The sequence below is a fragment of the Cylas formicarius genome, unplaced genomic scaffold (assembly GCF_029955315.1).
Source record: "Cylas formicarius isolate icCylForm1 unplaced genomic scaffold, icCylForm1.1 PGA_scaffold_6__28_contigs__length_40554024, whole genome shotgun sequence".
Classification (NCBI taxonomy): domain Eukaryota; kingdom Metazoa; phylum Arthropoda; class Insecta; order Coleoptera; family Brentidae; genus Cylas; species Cylas formicarius.
Genome location: NW_026844347.1, coordinates 1,884,729 through 1,911,307, shown reverse-complemented (window position 1 = coordinate 1,911,307; position 26,579 = coordinate 1,884,729). Strand labels below are relative to the sequence as shown.

Here is a 26,579-nt window from a genome sequence, read left to right as displayed (position 1 = left end):
GCGAGAATTGAATTTTGCCTCTCTGGGAACACCGGCGGAGGGGGGCGAACGCGGTGACCGTTCGCCTTGACCACGTGACTGGGCAGCCCAGAGAACTCGCCTTTCTGGTACCTAAATAAAAAACGTAAGTGGAAGCACCGGTTTCGCTTCTTTCGCAGGACATTCGCAGGATTTGCGAAATTTGCTTCCGTAATCCGTTATAAGTAACAACCAAACTAGCCAATCATTCTAATACCACAACGTTCTATAGCAAAAATTTTCCACGCTGCAGACATGAAGAGGCGAAGGTCATAATAGTAATAGACGTACGGGGTGGGCACTTTATAAGGGACCTCTACCTTTTCTCAGGAACTATTGATTTTAGAAAATAAAATATGCAAAAGTTTTATGGTTGAAATTAAATTTTAAAAATATTTATTTTTTATATATATACAGGGTGTCCGAGAAGTGCTGGATCGACATTAGTTTTAAAGTTTTAAACGGAACACCCTATATATTTTGATAATTTTAGAATCCTTGCCAAAAATAAAGGCAATTTTTATGCAAAGTACTTTTCGAATTTCGTGTAGTTTAGACAGAAATTGAGATTATATATATTTTTATGCAAAATTATGTTCTTAGTAATAGTCTTCCACGGCTGACAGTAATGACTTTTTAATTTCAACTTGCAGTACTCGTTTTTTTTTTTTTTAAATGAGATGCCCATGTTTTCGATATTTTTTTCAAAGTGGGCCAAAATACCTATAATTTGGTATATACTTGTCCTATATCTAAATCTAATGATTTTCGACTACTGAAATTAAAAAAGCATATATATTTTTTTTACTTTTTACAAAACTTCTGGATTCCTCCTGCGTCGGTTTTTGCTGAGTCGAACTTGCTGACGTTTCGCCAGTCATCCTGTTGGCTTCTTCAGAGCTTGACTGAAACAATGTATTCTTTGCCGCATATGCATGGAATGCTGTAAACGCCTGGCATCTCAAATGGAATTTTGTCTTTGACGGACCGAAGAAGTTGAGACGAGTGGACAAGTGGTAAATCTGGTTTTGACGATATACTTCTTTAAACTTTTGATATGTGGTCAGTGATGTTTTGAATGTAAGGAAGGACCACAGTGGCAAGTGTAGGATTGGAAGGTTGTGGTGAAGTGTATTTTTTGATGGGACGCTTAATATCTTTAATGTGGAAATTATTAGAGAGAAGAGCAGAGGTAAGGTGTTTTAATTCTGGGTTCCGTGACTCGGGATGGGATAGTTTTACGGCTCTATAAACAAGAGAGTTGATACCCGATGATTTTTGGGCCGGATGGTGATGTGACCATACATTAAGGTATCGGTCTGTGTGCCCTAGGTTTTCTGTAAACACAATGACCCAATGTTAGGTCAGATTTTCTATTGATAAGAATATCTAAGAATGGAATGTTATTATTAGTTTCCAACGCAATGGTAAAACGTATGTTGTATATAGTTTAAATATCTAAGAAAATCTACCTTTGATAGGTATATTCCGCACCATACTTTCACAGATCGTCTACCTTGGGGTTTTACTTCCAACATCCTTTTCTTAGTTTCATCACTCCAGTAATGTGTGTTTTTCCGATTAAAAATTGGGGCTTTTGTTTGAAAAATCGACTCATCGCTCCAAATCATATGACGCAAGGCGTTATCAGCTAAACGAAAGTCCATTAAAATATTGCAGTAGTGTATTCTTGCGTCATGGTCCCATTCCTCTAGATATTGCACGGGTAAAAATTTAAATGCTTTTCGCTCATTTAGTTTTGAACAATTTGAGGCTGATTCTTTTAACATTCAACTCCAACGCGGCTTGATGAGTAGTAGTAGTACAACCAACTGCTTCTCCTCTGTTAGAACTTGTCGTGGCCTTTTTTTAGACGTTGCCTAAACTTTGCATAAATTTTTCGAAATAGCGTCTTCTCTGGAATCCGCCTTACAGGAAACTTTCTTTGATACTCTCTGAGAGCCAGAGCTGGACTTTTCGAATTCGATATAAAGCATTCAAGCATATCTGTTTTTTTTTACACCGTATACATTTTTACCTTAAGCAATAATAATATTGCTTTATTAAAATCATATCCGTCAAACTCTTAATTATAACTTCACTTGAAACAATTATAAACACTTATTTGGTTACCACAGCCTACTAGGGTAAAAAGTTTCATCATAATATTATTATAACCTTCAAAAAAATGGGAGTTTTTTACTATTAATGAAAACTTGATTTTAATATGCGAAATCTTAATACATTTTCTCATCATTCATTAAAATTAAATAAAATGTAAGAAAGATATGCTATTATAAAATTCTTTAAAATAAGTAGGTGTGAATGTTTTTCACCACCGAGTTTATTTCTAAAAATTTTAAATTTTAAAAAAATGTCCTATAATTTAAGACACCTTGTATAATTTAAAAATACCTAGTCATCCCAGATCGTGCCAACCGTTATTTTCTAAGAACATAATTTTGCATAAACAAAATATAATCTCAATTTCTGTCTAAACTACACAAAATTCGAATAAGTAGTTTCTGCAAAAGTTACCTTTATTTATGGCAAAGATTCTAAAAATATAGGGTGTTCCGTTTACAATTTTAAAACTGATGTCGGTCCAGCACTTATCAAACACCCTGTATATATAAAAACTAAATAATTTTAAAATTTAATTTAAACCATAAAACTATTGTATAAACTTTTTTTTCTAAAATCAGTATTTCCTGGGAAAAGGTATAGGGCCCTAATAAAGAGCCCGCTCCGTATGCACAGTGTGTCCCATTTATTAACACATTAGTGCCCGTTGACGTATTAATACGTTTTTTTCATCCAAAATCTTGTAGCCGTTGACGTAGTAATACGTCATTAATTGTGACAAATCTAGGTGCCGTGGACGTAGTGGTACGTTATTTTTGGTTGTAAATCTAGGCGCCGTTGACGTAGTAGTACGTTTTTTGTTGTCATAGTAAATGTCACATTATAACTGATAATTTAAGAGTTAGCTTGTGTTCTGCAATAATTAACTTACGAATTGACTGATTAATTAAGTAATTTATATATTAATTTAATTGTTTGCCCTGCGATATCATGGAAGAAGACGACTTTGAATTAATTAATAAATGTAATGAGGTATGTGCCGATATATTATCTGAGTTTGAAAATGATGAAGAATGTAACAGCGACGATACAGATTTAGCAGAAAGTAGCAGAAAAAGAAATGTTTTGCCAATTATAAGTGAATCTGAAAGCAGCGATTCAGAAGACACGATATTGGAAAACGAACAGAACTGTTCAACATCAAATTGGTCCCAAATCGATAACGATATTACAGTAAACCCATTTTTGGGAAATTCTGGGGTTAAAGTGTTCCCAAGAAATGCAGAAAATATTTCAGACGTGGTGGATTTGTTTATAGATGATGATTTTTTTCAATTATTAGTAACAGAGACAAATAGATATTATATGCAAAACATGCATAAATATAAACGTGTAAAAAGCACAAAGCAGTGGCGAGATACCACGATAACAGAAATCAAGAAATTTTTAGCTTTGAATATATTGATGGGACAAGTAAAAAAAAATAATGTTAACGATTATTGGACTACTGATCCGTACATGGAAACACCAATTTTTGGTAAAATCATGACTAGAAATAGATTCAGGCAAATACTACAATCACTACATTTTTGCGATAATAGTGCAATCCCTGATGACGCAAGTCGACTTGTTAAAGTAGAATCAATAATGCAATACTTTATAGAGAAGTTTGATAAAGTCTATAAACCAAAACAAAATCTATCGTTGGATGAAGCCATGATTCCTTGCAGAGGTAGAGTAAGTTTCCGAGTGTACAACCCAGGAAAGATTACAAAGTATGGGTTATTAGTGAGAATGTTGTGTGAATCCGACACTGGATATATATGCAAATTTAAATTATATAGTGGCAATGGAGAAACATTGCAAAACCTGGTCGTAAACCTTTTAGATGGTTATGGAAATATTTGGCACCATGTTTACATGGACAATTACTACAACAGTGTTCAGTTAGCACAGAAGTTACTCTACAAAAAGATAAGAATTTGTGGAACTATAAGAGAGAACCGCGGGCTACCACACGATCTAAAAAAAATTACTTTAAAACAAGGACAACACAACTTCCGTAGAAAAGGTGAAATTCTAATACATATTTGGAAAGATAAAAGAGTTGTAAGAATGATTTCAACAATACACCAGGCTCGAATGATACAAACCCAGAAAATAAATCGAAAAACTGGCGATCTGATACAAAAACCAGAAACAATTTTGGAATATAATAAGTACATGAAGGGAGTTGATATAGCAGACCAATACCTTGCTTATAATCCTATTATAAGAAAAACTGTGAAATGGACAAAGAAGGCTTTTATGTTCATATTAAATACTGCACTGTTCAATTCATTTGTTGTCTTCAAGGTTCTGAATCCAGGAAAAAAAATAAAATTTTCATCTTTTTTGAAAAATATTGCGCAAAACTGGATTGAAAAAGGATATGTTCATTCAGAGAGTCCAGGAAATGTATCCAAGAGAGTTTCTCGCGAAGATGCACCAATGAGACTTTCTGCAGACATGAGACAACATAAAATTGTGAAAATTACTAGTTCAGGCAATAAGAAGTTTCCTCAAAAGCGCTGCAGAGTTTGCAAAAAAAACGGAAAAAGGAAGGAAACCTGTTTCATGTGCTCATATTGTGTAATTCCTTTATGTATGGGAAAATGTTTTGAGGATTATCACACAAAAAAAAATTATTAAATCTAAATAATAAATCAATATATAATAAAAATAATTTTTGTTGGTATTTTTTTCTTGTTTTTTTTAAGATTAAATATTTTAAAATCTATTAATCGAAACACTGCACAGAACTATATTTCTATCCATCTTAGCAACCGAGTGAACTATTTTATCATACTACAAAAACCTAAAATTGAGAAATATGTAGCATTGAAATCAAATAGCCCTAATATTATATCCTACTTTAAAATAAAATATGCCGGCTCTCAGCTATAACAACATCACTGAGCATTTTTTTTGTGGGAGGCACTCCCTCCCTATGGGACCGACCTCGGATCCGACCGCGTCAGGCGAAAGCCCCGTCCTCCCTTTACTTAAAAAAAATTCGGCGCCCCTCCCGGTCCCATAGGGCGGGAGGGGGAATTTTTCGAAAGGGACGCCGCCGAAAAATTTTCAAAAATTTTTTTGAGGAGGGAGGAGGAGGGAGGTCGGGTACTTCCTCCCCCGACCTCCTCCAGAACTTTACCGAGTTGGGTCCCGATCGGAACGACGGTCTCGGAGATAGCAAACTTTTTGACCTTTGACCTCCTCAAAACCTCAACAAAAAAATTCGCCAATTGTCGATCTCGGGCTCGACGCGTGGCCTGAGTATAGGGCTTTCGGGGCGTCCGGGTCGGGTCCGCCCCCGACCTCAAATACTCAAAAATCCGACGCTACCTCAATATTGAGGAATTTTTGAGGAGGTAGGGCAAGGCGGCGCTCGACGCCCCTCCGCGACCTCACTCACGCCCCGAGGTCGGAATTTTCGATTTCCGATTTTGGGAAAGTGAAAAACGCGGTCCTTTTTTTTGATCCCCCCTTGTCGCCCCCCGTTTGGGAGGAGATCGGGGAGGAGGGTATCGTAAGAAAGGCCGTTCCTTCGACCACCTCCCGTATCGATCCGAACCCGGCCGGACCTAACGCGACCTTAATCGACGCGTTCAACGACAACATTGAAAAAGGTCATATTTTTGAGTTTTTGAGGTAGGAGATTTTTGAGGGCGGATCCGGCGTTTCCGACCCGAGAAACCCCCCCGTGCCGGTTTCGAAGCGATTCGGCCGGTAAACCTCGGAGATAGCAAACTTTTTGAACTTTGAGGAGGCGCCCTCAAAAAAAACTCCACAGACGGGTATAGGACATGGGCCTTCAGAACGACGCCCGGGTATAGGCGCGTCGACGTAGGTACTCGAATTTTCGATCCGTCCCATAGGAGACGAGACCCTCCCTAACCTCAATACCTCCTCAATTTTGAGGGGCGTCCTTTTTGAGGGTTCCGGTGCGCCTCGGGCCCCTCTACGCGAATATACCGTCCGCGCCCCGATCCGACCTCAAATAACTCCGAAAACCTCGAAAAACCGAAAAAGGGCTACCTCCTCAAAAGCGATTTTTTGAGGTCGCTTCCTCCTCGAGATTTTTTTCTGAATTCGATGGCGAGAACCCCGACCCCCCAGGTCGTACCGTTTCCGAGATAGCCCCCCCGACTTCGCCCCCCTGCCCCCCATCGAAAAAATAAAACCGGTTTTTTCAATTGAAATCAAATAGCCCTAATATTATATCCTACTTTAAAATAAAATATGCCGGCTCTCAGCTATAACAACATCACTGAGCATTGACGGTATTCGGTAGTTAGGTATCAGGACAATGTTTCGGCAAGCGCCGTACGTAATTAGGATTTCTAAACGGCCGGTATAGTGTTAATAAAGTTAGCTGGTTGCGGTCCAAGGCTGCTTTTTTATTCAATAAAAAGTGCCGTAAACAGAAATGTCATCACTATCTTGGATTTTTAGATTCATGATTTTGGAAATGTTGCACTTTTAGACACTCTTAGCAGCTCGGTTGGTGAAAACTGGTCTTCCTAGGGATTTTTAGATAGTATCTAGTTGCGGAATCACTTCTGAAAATTATAATTTTTCTAAAATTATTTGTAAGTCCACCTCTAATAATTTAATTATGGTAGCTTCAGGGAATTATATCCCTAAATTCGCTAATGTTTAAAAGTAACACACAATCTCACTGAACAAGTGACTACCCATATTATTGAAACTTTTGTGTTTTGTCTCACTTATCTTTAAACATTATTTAACGGTTTTCTCAATAGACAAATGACATTTAAATATATTTTGAATATAGAAAAAAATATCAAATTTATTACCAGATTTTCAAGTTTATATGTTTTAATAGAGGATTTCTGCTCCCTACTGTAAAATTCAAACCGGGGTGCCCAAAATGTCACCTTAGCTTCGTTAACCTGATATAAGTAACAAACCAAAACTAACCAATTGTGTGTTCTATAAGTGAACGAGTTTCAAATTTTCCACGCTGCAGAACATTAACATTACTGAAGAAACGGTGTGTTCCATTTTTTATTATTTTACCTCTTATCTCCCTTATTAATAAAATTAACGTGTTGCTGCTTTCGTGGCCCTGCTGCTTTTTATTAAATAAAAAGTAAATAAAAATTGAATGAATGAAAAATTAATTTTTAGATACAGGGTGATTTTGAAAATTCTGTGTTTTTAGACACTGTAGCTCGGTTATGGTTTTGTTTTGTTGTTTTTTTTCTAATGAAACATCAGTCTTTTAATAATTTTATTGGGCTTATTATGTAACACAGGTATTTAAAATACAAAGCATATATTTTTTTATGATTATGGCATGAAAAAAAGCTTGCCCATTTTAATAATATACTTTAGTTATCAAAGATCCGTGACAGTTGGTAATTATTATTTTAACTTCTGCGTCCTCGCCCATCTGCTATTATGAGAAATTGATGTAATTTATATAAAAAGCAATCTATACTTTTTAGGCATAAAAAATTAAAAATTTTTGCTTTGTATTTGAATTAGTACCTATGTGTTATATATTTTTGAAAAGCTAACAACAAGCCTAATAAAATTATAGTATAGTTTAGTCAACATTTCCAAAATCCAAGATAGCTATAACATTTCTGTTTGTGCCGTCGCGACAAGCTAGCTTTATTAATGTAGGCGGTACATCGCAAAAACATCAATAATGAAACACACAGTACAGGGTATACTAGTGGTCACTTTTTTAATAGGATTGTTAAAAGTTGCATATTTAGATGCATAATATTCTACAGCTACCAATATGATATGATCATAAGTGGACTAAGAAATATTTTAGGAAAAAAAATTCTTTGATTTTGGAATTTCCATCCTATTGAAATGAATGCAAATTTTATAAATTAAAACTAAGTTGTAGTATACAAAATGGGTTTCTTCGGAATGCATTCGTCTTGTCCACACCATATTCCAATTGTGCCTTGTATCTGTCTATTCATGTAATAAACACATGACTTGGAGGAAACGTAAGTATTCAATACAAACAACCACAAAATTTAATATCAGATCAAAATCAGTGTTTCAAATTGGAAGTAGCTTATTTTTAATTTTAATTTCGCATAAAATGATAACGAGTAACTGCAGACTTGAACTACTAATTATAAAATTATCTTAGTATTTTTGAAAAAGTACCAGGTGCTTTTTCTGTTTTTTTTTATTTGTAAATACTTAAAAGATGAAAAGGGATCAATAAAAACCAATATTTAATAATAACAACTTTGGTAATGGTAATAAAAAAAACTTCAAATCAAATTGTGCACTCAAATTACTGCTACTGCAAACGTATTAGCTGTTAATAACAAAATGCCGCGGCATAATCATTTTTCGCATAGTGATATGATTTGTGTTTTTTATCAAGCAAATTTTAGTGCACTTGAAGTATACTGTAGATATCTAGAATTTTACCCAAATCGGAGGCAACTTAATCTTAAACTTTTCGAACAATCATTTAGATGAAATACATGTAGCTACTATAGTACAGAGGCCCTGTCTATGCTATAATACAGGATCTTATGAAGCAACTATAAAAAGATTGAGAAGGTCCATTCAACATGCGCATGCGCAAGATTTAAAATCTCGTTTTTAACCAATGACATGGCGGTATTCAGCAATCAACATGGCCACTGATAGATGGTCAATAAATTTGGACGCGGCCTTAGTAGGGCAAATATGCCTAGTACCCATTAGATGATTTTGGGAAAACGAGTGTGGAGATCACTATTTTGAAAGAAAATGGCGCAAAGTGCGGGATAGTCAAAAGTAGAGGCATGCGCGGAAAATCATTAGCTTCTCTGTGGCCCTTAGTAGGGCCACTATATAATCTAATAAATATATGGTGAAATAGGAACATTTCGCTCGAAAATAAATAATGGTGTTCCAAAAACAATCACCGTTAAAATTGTCGCTAACATTTTTGGTTATAAAAATTTGTGATTGTGGTAAAATAGTATATTATGCAACAAGTGCGATAAACGGCGGTAAACGAGTGAGTTAAAAAGTTTACCGAACGTGTTGCATACTATACTTTTTCTACGACCCTTAGTTTTTGGCTACATTTTCGCAAAACAACGCGAATACATTCACTGACATGACCGTCAGAATTGACAAATATCTCCGAAAACATCCGATTGCTCCCTAATCCTTGCGGTAAAATCCAGGAAATGTCCGAAGTGATTCAGATTCATGAGAAACGAAACTGACGTGGTAAAGTGAAAAAATTCCGTACTTCATAAGTGTAAACCGGACTTAAAATATTTTTCACCATGCGAAATTGTTACTTTTTTCTTATTTACGAACCGCTATTGCTTTATGGTTTCCAAGAAACTATTTATCATCTTTATCTTTTGGTAAAGTGTTTTATTAACTGCAGTGTTTAGGTTCATTGAAAGTGTATTGATTAAAAAGTACTTCTAACGTGTCTATCTATCTGAACTGGTACACGTTTAAAATAAAAATATCATTATAGCAATAAAATCTACCGAAAAAATTCGAAGTGATTCCCGATAATGGCAAACGAAAATGACGCGTGAAAAATATGTCGACGTGAAAACTCATAGAAAAATTTGTCACCGTCATTATCATTACCATTATTCTTATAGAAAATTGCATTTATTTTTATTTATGCAGTTTGTTTATATCTAGTGGTGCATTCGCATATTTTAACAGCCCCTGTATGATACATAATAATTAATTTCGTGAAAAAGCCATAAAAGATAATAGTGTTGAATACGTAGGTATTGGCATGTTAAAAACAAACTTTTTAAGACGGCGAGATTGACATATTTTCCTTAGTTATTAACGGATTTTTAGAAACACAGATACAAAATATTTGGAAGAAGGAATTTATATATGTTACATATCGGCATCTTTAAAGGACAAGTTCTATTGCTGTTATTACTGGGTGTGTGTCGCATAATTTTCAAAATTTTTATATACAATTTTTTGGGCATTTTGTTTTTGTTTTCAGAAATCGAAAAGTTTATAACGAGAAAGTCTCTGTAGGATTTAGAAAGAAAAACAGTTTTCACAAACATCAACATTGAAAAATCGTATCAGGTTATTAGCAAGTATCTTTATACAATATGTCGCAACGAGCGCGATATTGTGATTTTTCTAGCGACATCTACCGGAGCTTCCTATGAACAATACTAAAATTACTCAATTACAGTTTTCCACAGATGAACATAGATGTGTTCTAGATGTCGCTACTCCCGTTGCGGCAAATTTCATGTTTGAAGGAATACTCCTAAACAATTTTTTATAAAATTTTTACGCAATGCCCATAATTCCTTCCGTTCGCCAAATAAACTTCTAAACTTGTATTTCGTGTTTTTGAAATTTTATTTAACCGCTGTAAACGCGGTAAACCAAATCGATTTTGGATGATCTTTCTCGCCTCTTGATACTACTCAGCTGTGATTTTCAGTGTCCGCAAATTTATCGTCTTGGTCGGTTCTGTGCGGGGTGCCGGTCCAAGAAATGGCGGAAGCTACAGGTGTATCAAGTTTAAATCCAAATGCGGAGGTGGTTAGAGGACAGGTCTTTGAGGTGGGGCCCCGTTATACGAATCTTGCTTACATCGGGGAGGGTGCCTATGGAATGGTGGTGTAAGTATTTCACTTACAATTATGATAAGTAATAGTTGTCACGCCCAAAGACAAGGAATAATTAATTTCGACACTCTAATGACTGAAAGTATTAAAACAACAGTGTTTGATTCCAAGATTAATGGTTAAGACATATCAGTTAAAATTGTGGGTGTTTTCCTTGAGGTTATGTTGACGATAAGGGGGGGTTTGTTTCTGTACCGAATAGATCGTTATGTAGTTAAAAAAAGAACCAAAATTTTCTTGAAAGTGGTAACTCATTAGCCTTGGTGCTTTGAAAATTTCATAAATCTAAACGTCACCCTAACTTCCAAAGGTTAAATGAAGGTTTCATTTACATTCATTTTTAAATTTAAAATAAATAAATAAAAAAATTTATGATCAATTTTTCATTATTATTTGTTTTAATACAGTCTTTTTAAAATTCTTAAATCTTATGGAGTATTGACTTAATCTTTAGTCACTTATTTATTTTTTGAGTGTTGGAATGTTTTTAATTTATGACCAGTTTTTGTCAGGACATTTTTGTACTTATCTAAGTGTTATCATGTTGATAATGTTAATATTGATATTTTTGACACACATACAGATAAGGTCTAAGAAAAGATTAGGTACTTTGTAACTTGGTTCGGAATTTTTTGGACAATTTTTATATTGTTAAATTAAAAATTTAAAAAAGTTTTAAATACACCAGAGTTGTTTTAGTCATTCCTTTTGAAATAAAGTTTTTAATGAAATTGGGTATTAGTATCTCTTTAAAAAAACTTAATATATATGATTAAAGGATATAAATACATCATACATCATTTTAATAGTTACTACCAATATGTTTTTATGTTAATGCAGATCAGCTCTAGATACTGAAACAAAAACAAAAGTAGCAATTAAGAAGATTTCTCCTTTTGAACATCAGACATATTGCCAGAGGACACTGCGGGAAATTAAAATCCTAACAAGGTTTAAGCATGAAAATGTATGCAATAACAAAAATTATTAGTAAAGAAGAGTATTACTAGTTCATGTTTTTCAGATAATTGATATTAGGGATATACTCAGAGCACCTACCATAGATCAAATGAAAGATGTGTATATTGTGCAATGTTTGATGGAGACTGATCTCTATAAACTTTTGAAAACTCAGGTAATTAGATTTTTACACGATAAACCCCAAATAATTGATTATTTTTCAGAGACTGAGCAATGATCATATATGCTACTTCTTGTACCAAATACTGCGAGGTTTGAAATACATACATTCTGCAAATGTGCTTCATAGGGACTTGAAACCGAGCAACCTTTTACTTAACACCACTTGCGACCTTAAGGCAAATTAACATTTAAATTATTCAGAAAGTTTTTCTTAAAAAATATGTTGTTTTAGATATGTGACTTTGGATTGGCTAGAGTTGCAGATCCAGATCATGATCATACTGGTTTTCTAACTGAGTATGTAGCAACTCGCTGGTACAGAGCACCTGAAATTATGCTTAATTCTAAGGTATTTAACTTTTATCACTCTTTAATTTGCAGATAACTAATTTTTTAAAAAAATCAACTCTATAGTCTATGGATTACCTTGTTTTTTTTTTATTTTGTTTTGTCAGTATAAATGTTAAAGTTTCCAAGACAAAAACAGTGTTTTACTGTTTACTATAGTCTGAACCAAATAAAGCTTTCAAGCATACCTGTAATTTTTTAATGACTTTCTCTCTATAAAGGTTACCTTTGTCAAGGAGCAGACTCAATATACTTATACTCAATACTGTAATAACTATTGTCACTACAAATAGTCTTAGACATTTAAGCTTAGTATGTAAAATGCTGGCCAAAAGAGATTCCATTTGTTTAATTTAGGGATATACAAAATCTATTGACATATGGTCAGTCGGTTGTATTCTGGCAGAAATGCTAGCCAACAGGCCAATCTTTCCTGGAAAGCACTACCTTGATCAGTTAAATCATATCTTGGGAGTGCTTGGATCGCCATCACAAGAAGATTTAGATTGCATTATAAATGAAAAGGTAACAGTCATTAAGTAAATAGTTCATTTAATTCAATCAATTTGATGATATTACTGTATTTTTAATTACTATAGCTTACTTGAAACAAAACTTATAATTTATTTTTTTAGGCACGAAGTTATTTACAATCTCTTCCATTTAAACCCAAAGTTCCATGGACAAAATTGTATCCGCATGCAGATCCAAAAGCACTTGATCTTCTAGACAAAATGTTGACCTTCAATCCTCACAAGCGAATAGTGGTAGAGGAGGCATTGGCCCACCCCTATTTAGAACAGTATTATGATCCTGCCGATGAAGTAAGTGCCCTGAAATTCTTATTAAAAAGTATGGTCTACTTAAGTGTTTGCCGAATTTAGCGTAAGGGTGTAACCAAAATAAAAGTGATTCAATGAATCAAAACCATATCAGCAAAACATAAATGTACATAATTTCCCACTATATAATATATGTTTCAACTTTTGTTTGTTAAATGCAAAGAAATAGAACAAATCGCTCCTATTCGAAGAGACCTGGTTTCACAAAAGTATAAAGATTGTGATTGTGAGTAAGTGTATTTAAAAAGTGAATAACTTAATAGTTTTAATTCTTTCATATATTTTTGATAATAATGGTACTCGCAAAAACTCATATGGCGAATTGTTTTCTTTTTAATTCCCAATGTTGACAACTGCCCAACTGCTATATCATCCAACATGCTATATCATCCTTAATATAGTGTATTGCCGAGATCTCTCTCGTTACTTTGCGAAAATTATCAAAGTGGCATTTATGACATGAGATACCAAAGTGCAGTTTGCTTATTTACTTAAATGTAATGTCATCCCAATCAGAACTGTTTTCGAAATCAAAACGGCAGCTAAATAAAATGTTACATATATCCGACTTCCTGGCATAAATAAATCACTGAAAATATTAATTTAAACTTGCATATAAACACGTTTCAATCACTTGTGGAGTTGGATGTTAACTCAACGATCTGATTGTTGAGTTATTTATTTTTTCTAGCCTGTTGCTGAAACTCCATTCAGATTTGACACGGAATTGGATGATTTACCAAAGGATCACCTGAAAAAATTGATATTTGAGGAAACACTATTATTTAAACAAAGACAGTACAAGATAACATCAACATCATAGTCATTTGAATAAGGGTTTAGATTATGAACATAATTTTTCAGTTTCACATATTTGATAATTGTATTTAAATTATTATTTACTTATAGTTGAAGTCAGAGCACAGATTGGTTAGTGTGTTCCAAAATTAATGTAAAATAAATACCAGCACATAGCTCCAGTTAGCTTAATTTTTAATTTGAAAACGCTAAACAGACCGCCACAAAGATGGTATTGGATATCAAAAAAACTTTGTTCCTTTGAAATAAATAAACATAAAACAAAAGTGATTTTGTTTCAGTTCCTTCTAAGATATTTTTTATTTTTAACCTTTTTCTTGTTTTTATTAATTTCAATTAACTTTTAAGGTTTAAATCATTGATATTTTCTTTTAAAAAAATCATTTTATTTACTTTTCTTTTGGGCTACTATATACTGGATGGTAAAATAAGCTATTTGGTTAATATTTTACACTAATTCTATGGCACCATTTATTTTCGATTTTAACAGGAGTGTCGCTATGTAAGTTTCAAAATAAATTTCAAGTATCTTCAAGAATTATCATAAACGAATGTGAGTAAAAGTAAAGTTACATTTCACTGCACATCAGAAAATCAAAATAAAGATTCCTAGAACAATATTGTTTATATATTCGTAAAAACTAATAAGTTTTATTTATTTATCATGTGAATGTCATGCAAATGTCAAAACGAATTTAATTTATTCCATGTTTGCGCTGAGCCGAAAATTTTGATGAACAGCAGTGCAAAGAATATTAATTTAGCGACACTTCTGAACTACCAACTTCATCAGTCCTGTAAAGTGGTCGAACAAAGTTATTGTCTGTTGTAGTTTTTATCATGTCAATTTAATTGTAAATTTTGTAGAATAATTTTGTACAAATATGTATTAATTAGTATTTTTATTATCTATAGTTTTACTTCCAAAAAAATAAAACTTGTTTGAAAAAGATAATGTTGAACCAAAAAGTTTTATTTGGAAAATATGGTTGTGTCAAGTACAGTATCACTGTAGAGTACTTATTAAAATCATTAATTGTAAGATGTTTAATGATATGAGTTATATATTATACACAGAGTTAAAGAAAAGTACATTTTTTAATACCTTTTAAGAAAGAAAAAACTAAGATATTTGAATCCCCAACTCTTCAATTTATTTTAATATATTTTTGATGAAAATTAAGCACTATTGAGCAAACATCAAAAAATGTTCAGTGAGAAGGTCCCTTCAGTATGTGAGTCATTTCAACTCACATAAGATCTGTCATTTTAAATCGCGCGTTCAACCAATAGGAATGAATTGTAATAAATATGTTTTTTAATTCTAAAGAGGTATAGAAAACGAAATATAACTCTTATTGTTCCAGATAAATAGTGAGAACTTTAGAAGTGACTACCAAGGTACTGGGCTGTCCTAATTAATATTCATAGTTGATCTTTTGATTAGTTACTTTAAAAGGAAAAAAAACAATATTTTGAGCACTTATCTAACACATAATAGATTTTATCTTTCCAAAACTAGCGTTGCCAATTAACTACCCATATTTAGATGTTTCAAATTTGATTTTGTTTAAAAATTGCAGTAGTTTCTTGAATGCAAAATTTGTTCAGTCTAGCATCCTTGACATCGACTTGGGGGTAGGTGCGCAATTGAATACGGTTAGTTTTTAATAATTTTAATTTTTAATAATACGTATAATATCGGCACCTTTTTACAGGCTATAAAATGAAGGATTGAAAAGAATCAAAATATATGTTATCCAAAGGACTAGCATAAGAACGAAACGCCTTAAGTTATTTTTATCTTGGGGGACATAAAAAGTTAAAATAAAAAAATATGTATGTAAACTTCAAAAAATAAAACCAATTTTTGAACAGAACATTAGGGATATTTTGGAACATTTAAAAATTTAATATAATAACTATAATAAATAGATCCTAAATTAGCCAGAATTCCAGAATTTTTAGAGCGCAAATCACAGGTTGCATATTGGTTAGTTAAAAAGAATCACGAAGAAATGCAATCATTAAAAAATAAACGTTTTCTGTTGGCGACTGATGATATTTTATCATTTTTAATACAAGCAATATCAAAAATTATTAAAATTCAATAATTGCATTAAAATTGTAGAAATATTAATTTTTCATATTGAACGTTAAAATAGATATGAAAACATTAATCGCGACTAGAGATAGTGCATAGAAAAATATTGTTTTTTTTCTAAGTGAAGATTTTGCAAAATTAATAAATTTCAACAAACTTTATTTTGCTCATTAGATAAACTTATATAAAAAGTGATGACCAGTATAACTGTTTTATTCACAGGACTTTACAGAAGATACTGTTTTTTGTTGTTAGGTAGTAATTATAAGAAAGTACACTATGGACTAAAAGCCTGAAAATTCCATTTCTGATAAGATACTTTTGAAAGGCTTCCAAATCATTAATGCCCGACATTTCCGATATTTTTTTGTAGATCGTGTTTCTTCTGTTTAATTTAATTGGCTGTTACCATGCTCAAATTGTGAAATGTAAACGGACTTAGTACAAATAGCTGTGGATAAATTCCTTAAATGAATTGGGAACGTTGAAAAATAACAGAACAACTGTCATTTAATTAAATAAAATAAATTAAAATCGACATGGTATATTTTCTTTATCTAACCGCAACCGCTATTGAGGCGGGCAAAATTTAAAATATAACAAAGTTTCTCTGTGTAAAAGCATTAATTTTAAAGATGATGATACATTTTTAAATAGTGGGTCATATAAATCGCCTTTTAATTTTTTTTTTGTTCCGAGCAAGATGTGTAAAATTAAGAAATCAGCAAATTGATTAAGCCTTGACTGGTTCAATTATTACATATATCCAACTACTGTTTATATAAATTATTCAAAATGGATATATTTGCAGTCAATAAATTTCTCCCTCTTCTAATGCCTATTTTGCCTATGAAATAAAAATTGCCCAATTAACACAATCTTAATTAAATTATAAATTTTGTTTAACAATATTTACTTAATATCGGAAATGTGTGTATAAATATTAAATATTCAGACATAGCAACCTCACTGTGAATTATCGATGAGTATTTTAAATATTTCAATATCTAGCTGTGATCCTTCACTATAAATTAATATTTTAGCATGTACGGTATCAAAAAATGTTATGTAGTGAAAATTCTCTTTAATCTCTTTTGGAGTTTATCTGTGTGTCGATGTTTTTTAAGTCGATTGACTTTCGTGTTATAAACCCTACAATTTTTCGATTCGTTGTCTGTGTCGCATATATTTATTCAGCTAGCTCTAGTTCTATCGTATCTGTCGTTCAACTAAAATGTCATGTTTCATCGAAATTATCACGATATTGATATTGTCTTGATATAAAGAACTTAACGAAAGAAAATTATAATTGCTTGCAATAAGATTCAGGCAAAGTATTTTTATTCATTTCTCTTTCGTATTCCGACAAAACTTAAAGTTGATTCCGATAGTTTAAATTTTCTTATGGTTTGCCCTAATGATATTTTACGAAGCACCCTATAAAAATTTCTTAAAATCAACTAAATTATGTTGAGTCCTTGCCGATCAAAATGTGGGTGGTGCGGACTCATTTAGATATAAATACAGGTTTTTGCATTTGAAATTCTAAAAACAAATTTCATACATCAAAGACCTTTGATGCGGCGGAATATTAAAATATTAAATAGTGCATGGTTACGTTCTAAGTGTTAGTACGCAAAAATAAAAGTTTTAGTCAAAGGTCTTTTTGTGTGATACTTTTTCCTACTTTTTATATCCGCTGGTTCGTTAAATATACTTAAATATGTACCAAATTAAAGGCAAATAATGTAATATTGAGAGTATAGTTGCATGTGAGATATGACTTAAAAGTATCTTTTTGATATATATGTCAAATAAATAAATTAAGTATTTTCAGATTTTAAAACCCATAGTGAACAAATATGTGATTGTAGCTCCACATCAGAAAAAACTATTTTTATAAAAATAAAAATAGTAAAAGTACTATTAAAGATGACGGAGATGTTTTTTAGAGACACAAACGGTTCATTGGTATGAACAATTGTTGTTTAAAGGCCTAAAATTTTTGTGTATACTTGTTACAATTATATACTGTTAAAAGTATGTTACGTCTGTAGTCTCAATGTATTTCTTTATTTGTGTAAAATAAATATTTATAAAAATGTTGTCTATTTACTCTGCCGCTCTGTTATTTCGTCTTCGTTACAACTGTGAAATTGGAGTACAATTTGCCAAATGGTGCTTATTAGGAGATACAGCGTGTTAAAGCTTACTGTTGTGGACGTTATTTGTTTGTGGCTCAAGGTATGTTTTTTTTAGATATTAAAACAGAAACTCTGATTTGGGAGTTTTATGATTGCATTCTATTTTTCCACACAATATGTAGAGGGCGTTAATCACAACTTTTTTGTTAGTATGTTCCCTTTTTTGAATATTATGTAGTAATTATGATTTCTACGTAGGAAAGCAGCAACCAGAATATAGAATTTACGGAAATGTTCTTTCTAGGCTCATTATAAAGAGAATGAAAATTATATTGTAATTAACAATGCAAAAATATTCAACAAAATTTATTAAATACCTAATAAAGATATTATCACAATTTACACAAACAAAATAGAACAGGAATGAAGGCCCCAATTACAATAAAAACTGGCAACATTATGGAGGATTCTTCTTCTTCATAAAGATCGAGAATCTTTTGAGCAGTTGTTCTAATTCGAGCCTTAGGGGCAATCTCAGGTTCTTTCTCCACTTTTGATTCAAATGACTCCAGAGGTTCTTCATTGAGGGGAGGCAGCTTTGGTACATCTTCTACATTGCCTTTGATCATATAGAGAGCATTTATTTTGGGATTGTCCTTATAACCTTTTATAAATTCAACTCGAATTTTGCCCCTAATAATATCTGATTCTTCTCTGTTAACTATTAGCCTACCTAAAATATCTTTGCAATTCTAATAGCCAGTAGTATTTACTCTATCCTCACTTACCTTTTGAAACTTTAAAAGGGACATATTCATCATGAGCAATACCCTTATTTACTTTAGCAAATATATCTAAATCAGCTACCACCGTATGTTCACCATTAAGTACAATGTCAAATACCTTCTGATCAGGGGCATTGAAATATACCTCACAGAATTTTAATACTAAAACGTAATCACCATCTTCGTTGATGGGGAGATCATATCCAAATGTAGCTGTATGATATCTTTCAGTTTGATAAAGAATATGATCATGTGGGGGCACTCTTCCAATAAGTAATCGTTTTCCATAATCAGAAGCTACACCAACATGACCATGTAAAGGGTCTCTTTCATACTTTACTCCATGGGAATCAACATGAGCTTCCCCTCCTGCATTTATTGCATAAATTATTTGTCCCACTCCATGGACTATTGGAATAATGTACAATATACTTATGTACACTATTAAAACATATTTTATTCTCATCGTCGAAAGTTGGGCACGTTTCAGTTTCTAGAAACCTTTATCTCAAACTCACAACAATTGCCAACAAGCATTTTCTAAATTACCTGGGGTTGACACTACATACAGTCATGGATATTACACTATATATTATCATCACAGATTATCATAGATGATTGAGATAATTATTTATCTATAGATAAAGGTACATGTAACTTACATAGATAATAGAAAATGAAATTATTCTTCAATAAAAACGTAATTCGTAATTTATTTCAACTGCATAGATAAACAACAGTAGTTCTACCAGAGAAATTTTGTGGGGTGAAAAAAGGCAGATGATAGTTACTTTGGGAACAAGTTAAATGTTTGACTGGAGTCCAATGTTATTATTGACTCTCTGTATTTTAATTGTGTAGAAATAAGCAAGTATTTGGTTAGTTCTGGTTATTATGTTGTTATGTCTTATTTTGGAAAACCAACTTAATTATAGTTAAGTTTGTTAAAGTCACTATAATAATTTAAAACGGACGTCAAATTGATGTTCAACAAATAAACGCCGGAAATTAATGTTCCGGCAAGGTAAAACCGGAGACAACTACTTTATAATTTTCGTGTTCATTCCATTAAATTTATGGAAATATTATTGCGATTTAGTGTAATATGTATTATATTTACAATAAAAAATATCGCAAACTTCATAGTTTCTTTGCGTTCGGTAACATTTTTTTTCGCTTATTGAATATAACTTGAGTGGCTGTGTTGTCATTGGTTGGTGCACTTAGTTAAGCTTACTTACACACACCTGAAATATTTTATTTTAATTTAGAATTTATTGCATCTAAATAATTAAACCTTATTAAACTTTTATCCTCCCACACAATATTACATAATGCATAAAACTTATTTCATATGGGATGTGTGACGTCACTAGCGGAAATCAATTTAACCATTTTCTTTGGTGTGTAAAGGGCGAGTGGTTGAGACTTACCAATCTCTATTATTCATGGTAGTTAACCTCTTACTTGCCAATGTAGTTTGTCATTTATTCAGGAGTTATTTGGGAATATTTGTAAAGGCGTGATATTATGTATCTAAGATCTAGTTGTCGCCTTCGTTCCTTCTTCACAGTAGTTAGTAGAAATAGTAGCATTTAAAGCAATTCATTATGACAAACCACTTGCTAACAGTATTGAAACAAGCCATAACAACCTTTACAAGTAAAAATGATGCTTTCTGTGCAAATTTACAGATTCTTTTAACGCTTTTGGATAAAATTAACGTCGAACATGTTAATTTGTTGCCACAATTCATGACTGATCAGTTATGGAATCAGCCAGGCAAAGCACCTGTTACCTGTATAGAGATTTATGAAGATGAAAATGTTTCCATGGGTATATTCATTCTAAAACCAGATGGAAAATTGCCTCTTCATAATCACCCTGATATGCATGGCCTTATTAAGGTAATTGCAGGAAAAGTTAAAATTACAAGTTATTCAATAAATACAGAAAAAACTAAAGAAGTTGACCTAAGAAGCTTTGGTGATGGCTCCACTCCGATTCGACCCTTAAGCAGAAGCAATATTTTGACAGCCGAATTAGTTTCGGTGTCGATAGCTAGCACAAAAAGTGCACCATGTGTTCTGGAACCACATCATAAGAATTTACATGAAATACAAAGTTTGGAAGGACCAGCAGCTTTTTTGGATATACTTGCCCCACCCTATGATTCCCCAATTGTCAATAACACCCAAAGACAATGTTCCTATTTCACCAAGCTCAGTCAGGTAACACCCGGCATTTTTCGATTGAAGGAAATAAGATCTCCAAGCTGGTATTGGACGGACTCTTGCCCTTACACTGGTCCACCAATTGACAGAGATGTCAAAATATAATTTTTTTTGCCAAATTTTTTAAATATTTCTTTTTGTTGTCTTTACCTGTGAGTACTTTTTTAAACTTTTGCCTTAGTTGCAACACTTAAATTTGTCTTCTAGTTTCAAACCCATTGACATTTAAAAAAAAAATCAGTTATCCATCTCTTAAGTGTTAACATAGATCACAACTTTGTTCTATTTTTGTTGAATAGAGAAATTAACTTTTTTAAAAATAAACGTGAGAAGTAATCTGTGATTTTATTAGAACTGTATCTGACTAGCAAAAATAAATAGTTTTCATAAACGTAAATGAATTGAAATATTATGAACTGTTATAATGAGGATACCACTGAAGTTGACAATTTATTTAAAACAGTAAAAATTTCTTCAAAAAATTAATTGATTTGACCTAATACTAAAAAATTTAACACAAAAAATATCGCAACATTTAACAAAATATGTATATATATCAGCAATGTTATAATTAGTTGAAATTATTCGCTTTCTCTGTTATGTATATACGCAGAAATATTTGATTCTGTATAGTCTAAAATTTTACGTTGACATTGCCTTATATACTGTTGTTGTTTATGATATATTTTCAGACACCCTTTTAGTGCAACAAACGCCAATCCGCCTAAAATGGTTTTGTGAAAATTTGACTTTACTGAGTCAAAAAATATCTTTCCAAAGAGACTAGCTATAGTCGGCATTAAAAGGGCTCCACATAAAACTCTTGTAGCAGATATGGGAGTAGATAATGGAGGAAGATCATTTTCCGTTGTTGCTTGAGCATCTGCATTCAAAGCTGTATCAATGCTAAAAAAAAGCAATTGTAATTTAAACCTGTTTCCATATATGAGTGGTCGCCAACCTCTTCAATGTGTTGAGCTACTTTGTTAATTTTGGAATAAACCGCGGAATTGTTTACGTTTAATATTATGACAGTAAGATTTTTTTGTGGAATTTTGAAGCTTCTCTGATTTTTGCAGTTTATATTTTAAAATTGGTGTGTGAGCTACCAGAATTGCCTCCGCAAGCCACTGGTACCTCGCGATCGCCAGGTTGGCGACCATTGTCATATATATTTTCCTATATTACCTAAATGGCACAACATATCTAATAATAGGCACTTTCTTTAACTTTCTCCTCATAAAGTTCAACACAGCATCTTCCCAACGGATCATTTTACCCAATAAAAGAGCAACTGGAATGGCTGGAAGTCCTACTAATAATATCAATGGATCAGCTTGTTCCATAACAGATAGTCCTTCTTTTTGACCTATAACCTAAGAAGGGAATAATTCAACAAAGGTGCATATTGCAAACACAAAAGAGAAATACTGAAATTAAATTTGCTTCCACATGAAAATGTGGTTAAAACTCCTTTCATAACTATGTACCTGCATTACAGTAATTGCGCCATAAGTAACAGCACACCAATAGACTGCCCCAACAACAATTCCTGCTGCCATAAATGGACATCCTTTGTAAATAATGCCATCAACAGTATCCAGGATAAGTACAAGCATTCCCATATTTGGGAAAACTATTATGTATTCTGTCTGACATTGCGGGCATGTCACCTTTCCCATATTTCCTCCTTTTTGTTTTTCATCCACCCACCGCTGAAGACAAGACTGGTGAACCTGAAAATTGATACCCCACTAATGTACCCTCCAGAGACTTGTTAAATTTAAGGAAAAGGTTTACCCATTTTGTAGTACCCCGACAGTTGCATGGCTGTACCCAAGATGCTTCTCTGTCTTCTTCTTCGGTGGCAAAACACACCCAACAGTACCTTCCGGAATCACTCTGTCTAACTGGAGGGTCACTGGATTGAAAAGATGACTGTTCATTTTGCTGATCTATATCCTCGTTCATTTTAATAGAGGCTATTTCATAACCAACAATTTTGCACAATATAAGTAAATATTTCAAAAAAACAGACGAAAAACCAAGCTCAAAGATTATCTTCCATATTTTCGAAATATGCTTCGTTACTGATATTCAATTTGTACTGTGTCAAATATGATATATCAAGTTAATCCGGAAAACTAAAACTAAACAGGAAATTTTGGTCAGCTAGAAATTTATTTTTTGACAGTTGTTTTCATAATTTACAGTGGACAAATTTGCAATGTAAAAAGTGTTTGCACATATAGCGTTTTAAATATTGGTTCTATTATTAATAATTATCTCCACGAATAATTTCCGATTCTAAATATTTCAGTTTGTTTGTCACCTAATTTTGTTTCGTTCCCAGAATTATGAGAACTCATAGAATAATAAAAAAAAAAACAAAAATTCTAAGGGCTTTAAAAAGAAGAAATAGGAAATGAGAACCTTTAACGACCGCGTATGGGTAGCTGGCCAGCACAAGCAGTTAGATGTCACTAGGAGAGCGCTCTGAGTGCTCTAACAAAAAAGTTGTAGTTTTAAATGTCGATATTGTCATAGCTTTCAAACCACAAATATCATCGTTATAAAGTGACCTAATTTTTCAAAAACGTAAAGAGGAAATGGCTTAATCAGGTAACCGATTTATCCTGGTACTCTTGCCCAAGAGAAGCAAAACAAAAAAATCCCTTCCAGAATTAATTGAACATGTTTCGCAGTAATTTTCTACACCGCGAACATTGGATTTACCAATCCAAATGTTAATGCGAAAGGTATAAAGTGAGAGAGATCTTAGGTGCCTCTCAGGGAAAACTTTTACAGCAACCGTTCAGAGCTTAAATTATGGCTTCAAGAATCGGTTTTTGTATAATTAAATATTGATAAAATAAGCACTAAAGTGTGCTGAAAAATCGAGAAAAAAAACTTGGGGCAAATAAGGCAGAACAAAAAAGTGTTTTCTTTATTCCTGTTCTATGTCAATGCCGCATTAGTTATAATCGCTTATCCATGGTAATATTTGTTTTCTATGGTTTTTCACTGGTTTTTTGATATATCTTTGCATTTTATTGGAAAGAAACTAAAAACATGAGTGTAGATACGGAAGAAATGCGTCCAAATATCATGATTGAAATTAATAATGATAATAAAATGGATGTTGATAGCCCAGTCAGTGAAAATGAGGGTGAGATAAATGAGGATGAAGAAGAAAATGGTATGAAGGAAATGCAACAGTCCAGTTCCCCTGTTTTGGGAATGGTATTTAATTTGGTTATTAAATTGTTACTTAATTATTTTCAACAAACTATTTATAGCACTGGAAAGACTCAAGGGGCATTTTCGCTACTGGAATTAACATTTTTGATAAAGGGGAACAAGAAAAGCTTCAAGAACGGGCCAGGAGATTTGCTTTGAAGCCTGATGAAATCCACACTTTTACAGATGAAGATTTAGAAGAACTTCATCGAAGCTTAGGAATTACTGCTGATAATCAGGGTGAAGTTAAATTCAACATTGTTCATTTGTTGGGAATAAGTCAAATGAGTGCTGAAGATATACTAGAGTATTTTGCAAAATATGCACCAGCTGGAATTGAATGGATAGATAATGATAGTTGTAATGTTGTATGGTTAGACAACGTATCCGCAGCTAGAGCCCTGTATTTTAATTCCAAAGCTGTAAATGGGATGCCTGCCAGAGGTCCATCTGATATTTTTTCAGATGTGTTTTTAGATGAGGAGCAGAGTGAAGTGCAAACAACAGGTCAGAGTATTTTGTCAAAAAATAAGAACCGCATAGTTGAATTAAGAGATGAAGATGGAAAGTTACATAAAACAACAATTCCAAAATATTCTGTGAATATATCCGAAATAACTATACCTATCCCCCCCGGTTATTGGCGTTTGGGGAAAAGTCATCCTAAAGCAAGTTGCATTCTTGTCAGATTCAACCTGAGAACAGATAAACAAGCATATGAAGCTGAAAGTTTCAGTAAGTACTATAAAAAATTAACTGTTTCGAAAAACATCATATCAGATAACCAGAAAAAAGAACTTGGGAGTATATTTGAAAGAAACAAGGAACTTTCAATAGATAAAAACCCGTGGGGGTCGCTAGCTAGGAACTGGGATAAAGATGCAAAGTTCCGGGAGAGATCACCAATTCTACATGAAGATGTCATTAAGCCTCAAATTGAAGTGAAAAATCCAAAATTGTTGGCTCGTTTGGGAGCAAAACGCAAGCTTTCAGATAGCAACAGTCATTCAAATGATAATGACTATGATGAGGGTGATTCAGATGTGACTGTAGACAAATTTAAAAATAAAATGCCACGCATGAAAATGTATGCTGATGAGGAAGAAGAGAAAATCAAAAGAAAAAAAATTCTTCAAAAAATCAAAAGGCAAGCTGATAAAATAGAAAAGACAGACTTGAGAAATGTTCTACGGAACTCTCGAAAAGTGCCACTTAAGGAAGTAAGTGTGGAAAAAGGTGCATCAGCTATTGACTTAGGTTCAAAATTAAAAAATCGAACCAGCAGACTGGTTTTTGCAGTAGGCAGAGAGGCACCTGTTAAAAACATTACAGAAATAAAGCCTGATATACGGACCCTTTTGGTGGAACGTAGGCAAACTATTAAAAAATTACATGACTCCAATAGACATAAAGAGAGGTTGAGCAGAGGTAGGCATGGAGATATGGGAAAAACTTTGCACAGTGATAGAATGCGCAGTGAGCATTCCAGACATGGCAAGGTGAGCAGACATTATAGAAGTTCCACCTATGACAGATACAGTCAAAAACCAAAAAGTAAAGTGTCAGTTGTCATAAAACCATCAGCCAGGAAACCAGTTGTGGCGTCAACAATATGGTCCAGGGTGAAACAAACCAGTGATAGTGATGATCAAGAAACCTCATCAGATTCTCAAGAATCTGAGGGAAGTAGCAGTAGCAGTAGTAGTGTTGGGAGTGGCTCTGAATCTGAATCTGGCTCCCAGTCAGATGATGAATCATCATCACACTCTTCAAAGAAGCATTCATTAAAAAGAATGGCACGACCAGGCTTTCGAGGTATTAGAAACCATTTTTCAGAGAAGAGTAATCTCAAAAGCCCAATAAAAATTACAATGCCCAACAACCGCTACAAGAGATGAAATGAGTGCTTTTTATTTGCTGTAGATTTTTTGTATGGTTATTTTTATTTCTGCATAGAATGATGTTTATAGAAGTGATGAACATTTTTACATGTAATAAGTGTAATTTTCTACAAGTTTTATCTTATTATATCAAATTACCAAACAATTTTATGTTGATAATGACAATATCTTTACATCCCGTTATTATAGAAACTCGACAAAGGATAGAAAATTATAACTACTTTGAAAAATT

General features: G+C 32.9%; 5 protein-coding genes across 6 annotated transcripts; 3 read left to right on the top strand and 2 right to left on the bottom strand.

Moving 5' to 3' along the window:
* Positions 1–12: 12 nt before the first annotated feature.
* LOC132704182 (mitogen-activated protein kinase 1) lies at positions 13–18,098 on the top strand. Its single transcript, XM_060674060.1, has 9 exons — positions 13–124; positions 10,601–10,781; positions 11,628–11,754; positions 11,812–11,922; positions 11,972–12,106; positions 12,163–12,279; positions 12,636–12,803; positions 12,914–13,102; positions 13,812–18,098. Exons 2-9 carry the CDS (start codon positions 10,654–10,656, stop codon positions 13,941–13,943), a joined length of 1,107 nt encoding a protein of 368 aa, XP_060530043.1. The 5' UTR covers positions 13–124; positions 10,601–10,653; the 3' UTR covers positions 13,944–18,098.
* Positions 18,099–18,538: 440 nt separating this feature from the next.
* Positions 18,539–19,912, bottom strand: LOC132703327 (malectin-B). 2 transcript variants are annotated; one of them, XM_060672503.1, is made up of 3 exons: positions 19,522–19,912; positions 18,976–19,473; positions 18,539–18,920 (listed from the first exon to the last, which is right to left on the bottom strand). In XM_060672503.1, the coding sequence occupies exons 2-3, from the start codon at positions 19,436–19,438 to the stop codon at positions 18,580–18,582; spliced, it is 804 nt and encodes a 267-aa protein (XP_060528486.1). In that variant the 5' UTR covers positions 19,439–19,473; positions 19,522–19,912; the 3' UTR covers positions 18,539–18,579. The 2 variants fall into 2 exon arrangements, with proteins under 2 accessions (XP_060528486.1, XP_060528484.1); XM_060672501.1 differs by having other exon boundaries at positions 18,976–19,465; positions 19,522–19,910.
* Positions 19,913–20,406: 494 nt separating this feature from the next.
* On the top strand, positions 20,407–21,543 carry LOC132703875 (2-aminoethanethiol dioxygenase). Its single transcript, XM_060673392.1, has one exon. The coding sequence runs from the start codon at positions 20,583–20,585 to the stop codon at positions 21,309–21,311; it is 729 nt and encodes a 242-aa protein (XP_060529375.1). The 5' UTR covers positions 20,407–20,582; the 3' UTR covers positions 21,312–21,543.
* A 94-nt stretch (positions 21,544–21,637) lies between these two features.
* LOC132703874 (E3 ubiquitin-protein ligase MARCHF5) lies at positions 21,638–23,567 on the bottom strand. Its single transcript, XM_060673391.1, has 4 exons — positions 23,007–23,567; positions 22,697–22,942; positions 22,395–22,582; positions 21,638–22,112 (listed from the first exon to the last, which is right to left on the bottom strand). Exons 1-4 carry the CDS (start codon positions 23,175–23,177, stop codon positions 21,788–21,790), a joined length of 930 nt encoding a protein of 309 aa, XP_060529374.1. The 5' UTR covers positions 23,178–23,567; the 3' UTR covers positions 21,638–21,787.
* A 651-nt stretch (positions 23,568–24,218) lies between these two features.
* On the top strand, positions 24,219–26,367 carry LOC132703644 (nuclear cap-binding protein subunit 3-like). Its single transcript, XM_060673027.1, has 2 exons — positions 24,219–24,449; positions 24,506–26,367. Exons 1-2 carry the CDS (start codon positions 24,279–24,281, stop codon positions 26,342–26,344), a joined length of 2,010 nt encoding a protein of 669 aa, XP_060529010.1. The 5' UTR covers positions 24,219–24,278; the 3' UTR covers positions 26,345–26,367.
* The last annotated feature ends 212 nt before the right edge of the window (positions 26,368–26,579 follow it).

Coding starts and splice junctions, on each gene's coding strand:
- LOC132704182 (XM_060674060.1), top strand. CDS start 10,654: ATGGCGGAAGCTACAGGTGTATCAAGTTTAAATCCAAATGCGGAGGTG. Junction 11,923..11,971: donor ATAAACTTTTGAAAACTCAG/GTAATTAGATTT, acceptor ATTATTTTTCAG/AGACTGAGCAATGATCATAT. Junction 12,804..12,913: donor ATTGCATTATAAATGAAAAG/GTAACAGTCATT, acceptor TTATTTTTTTAG/GCACGAAGTTATTTACAATC.
- LOC132703327 (XM_060672503.1), bottom strand. CDS start 19,438: ATGAGAATAAAATATGTTTTAATAGTGTACATAAGTATATTGTACATT. Junction 18,921..18,975: donor CCCTTTTAAAGTTTCAAAAG/GTAAGTGAGGAT, acceptor AAGATATTTTAG/GTAGGCTAATAGTTAACAGA.
- LOC132703875 (XM_060673392.1), top strand. CDS start 20,583: ATGACAAACCACTTGCTAACAGTATTGAAACAAGCCATAACAACCTTT.
- LOC132703874 (XM_060673391.1), bottom strand. CDS start 23,177: ATGAACGAGGATATAGATCAGCAAAATGAACAGTCATCTTTTCAATCC. Junction 22,583..22,696: donor GCGCAATTACTGTAATGCAG/GTACATAGTTAT, acceptor TTCCCTTCTTAG/GTTATAGGTCAAAAAGAAGG. Junction 22,113..22,394: donor AGATATGTTGTGCCATTTAG/GTAATATAGGAA, acceptor GCTTTTTTTTAG/CATTGATACAGCTTTGAATG.
- LOC132703644 (XM_060673027.1), top strand. CDS start 24,279: ATGAGTGTAGATACGGAAGAAATGCGTCCAAATATCATGATTGAAATT. Junction 24,450..24,505: donor GTTCCCCTGTTTTGGGAATG/GTATTTAATTTG, acceptor AACTATTTATAG/CACTGGAAAGACTCAAGGGG.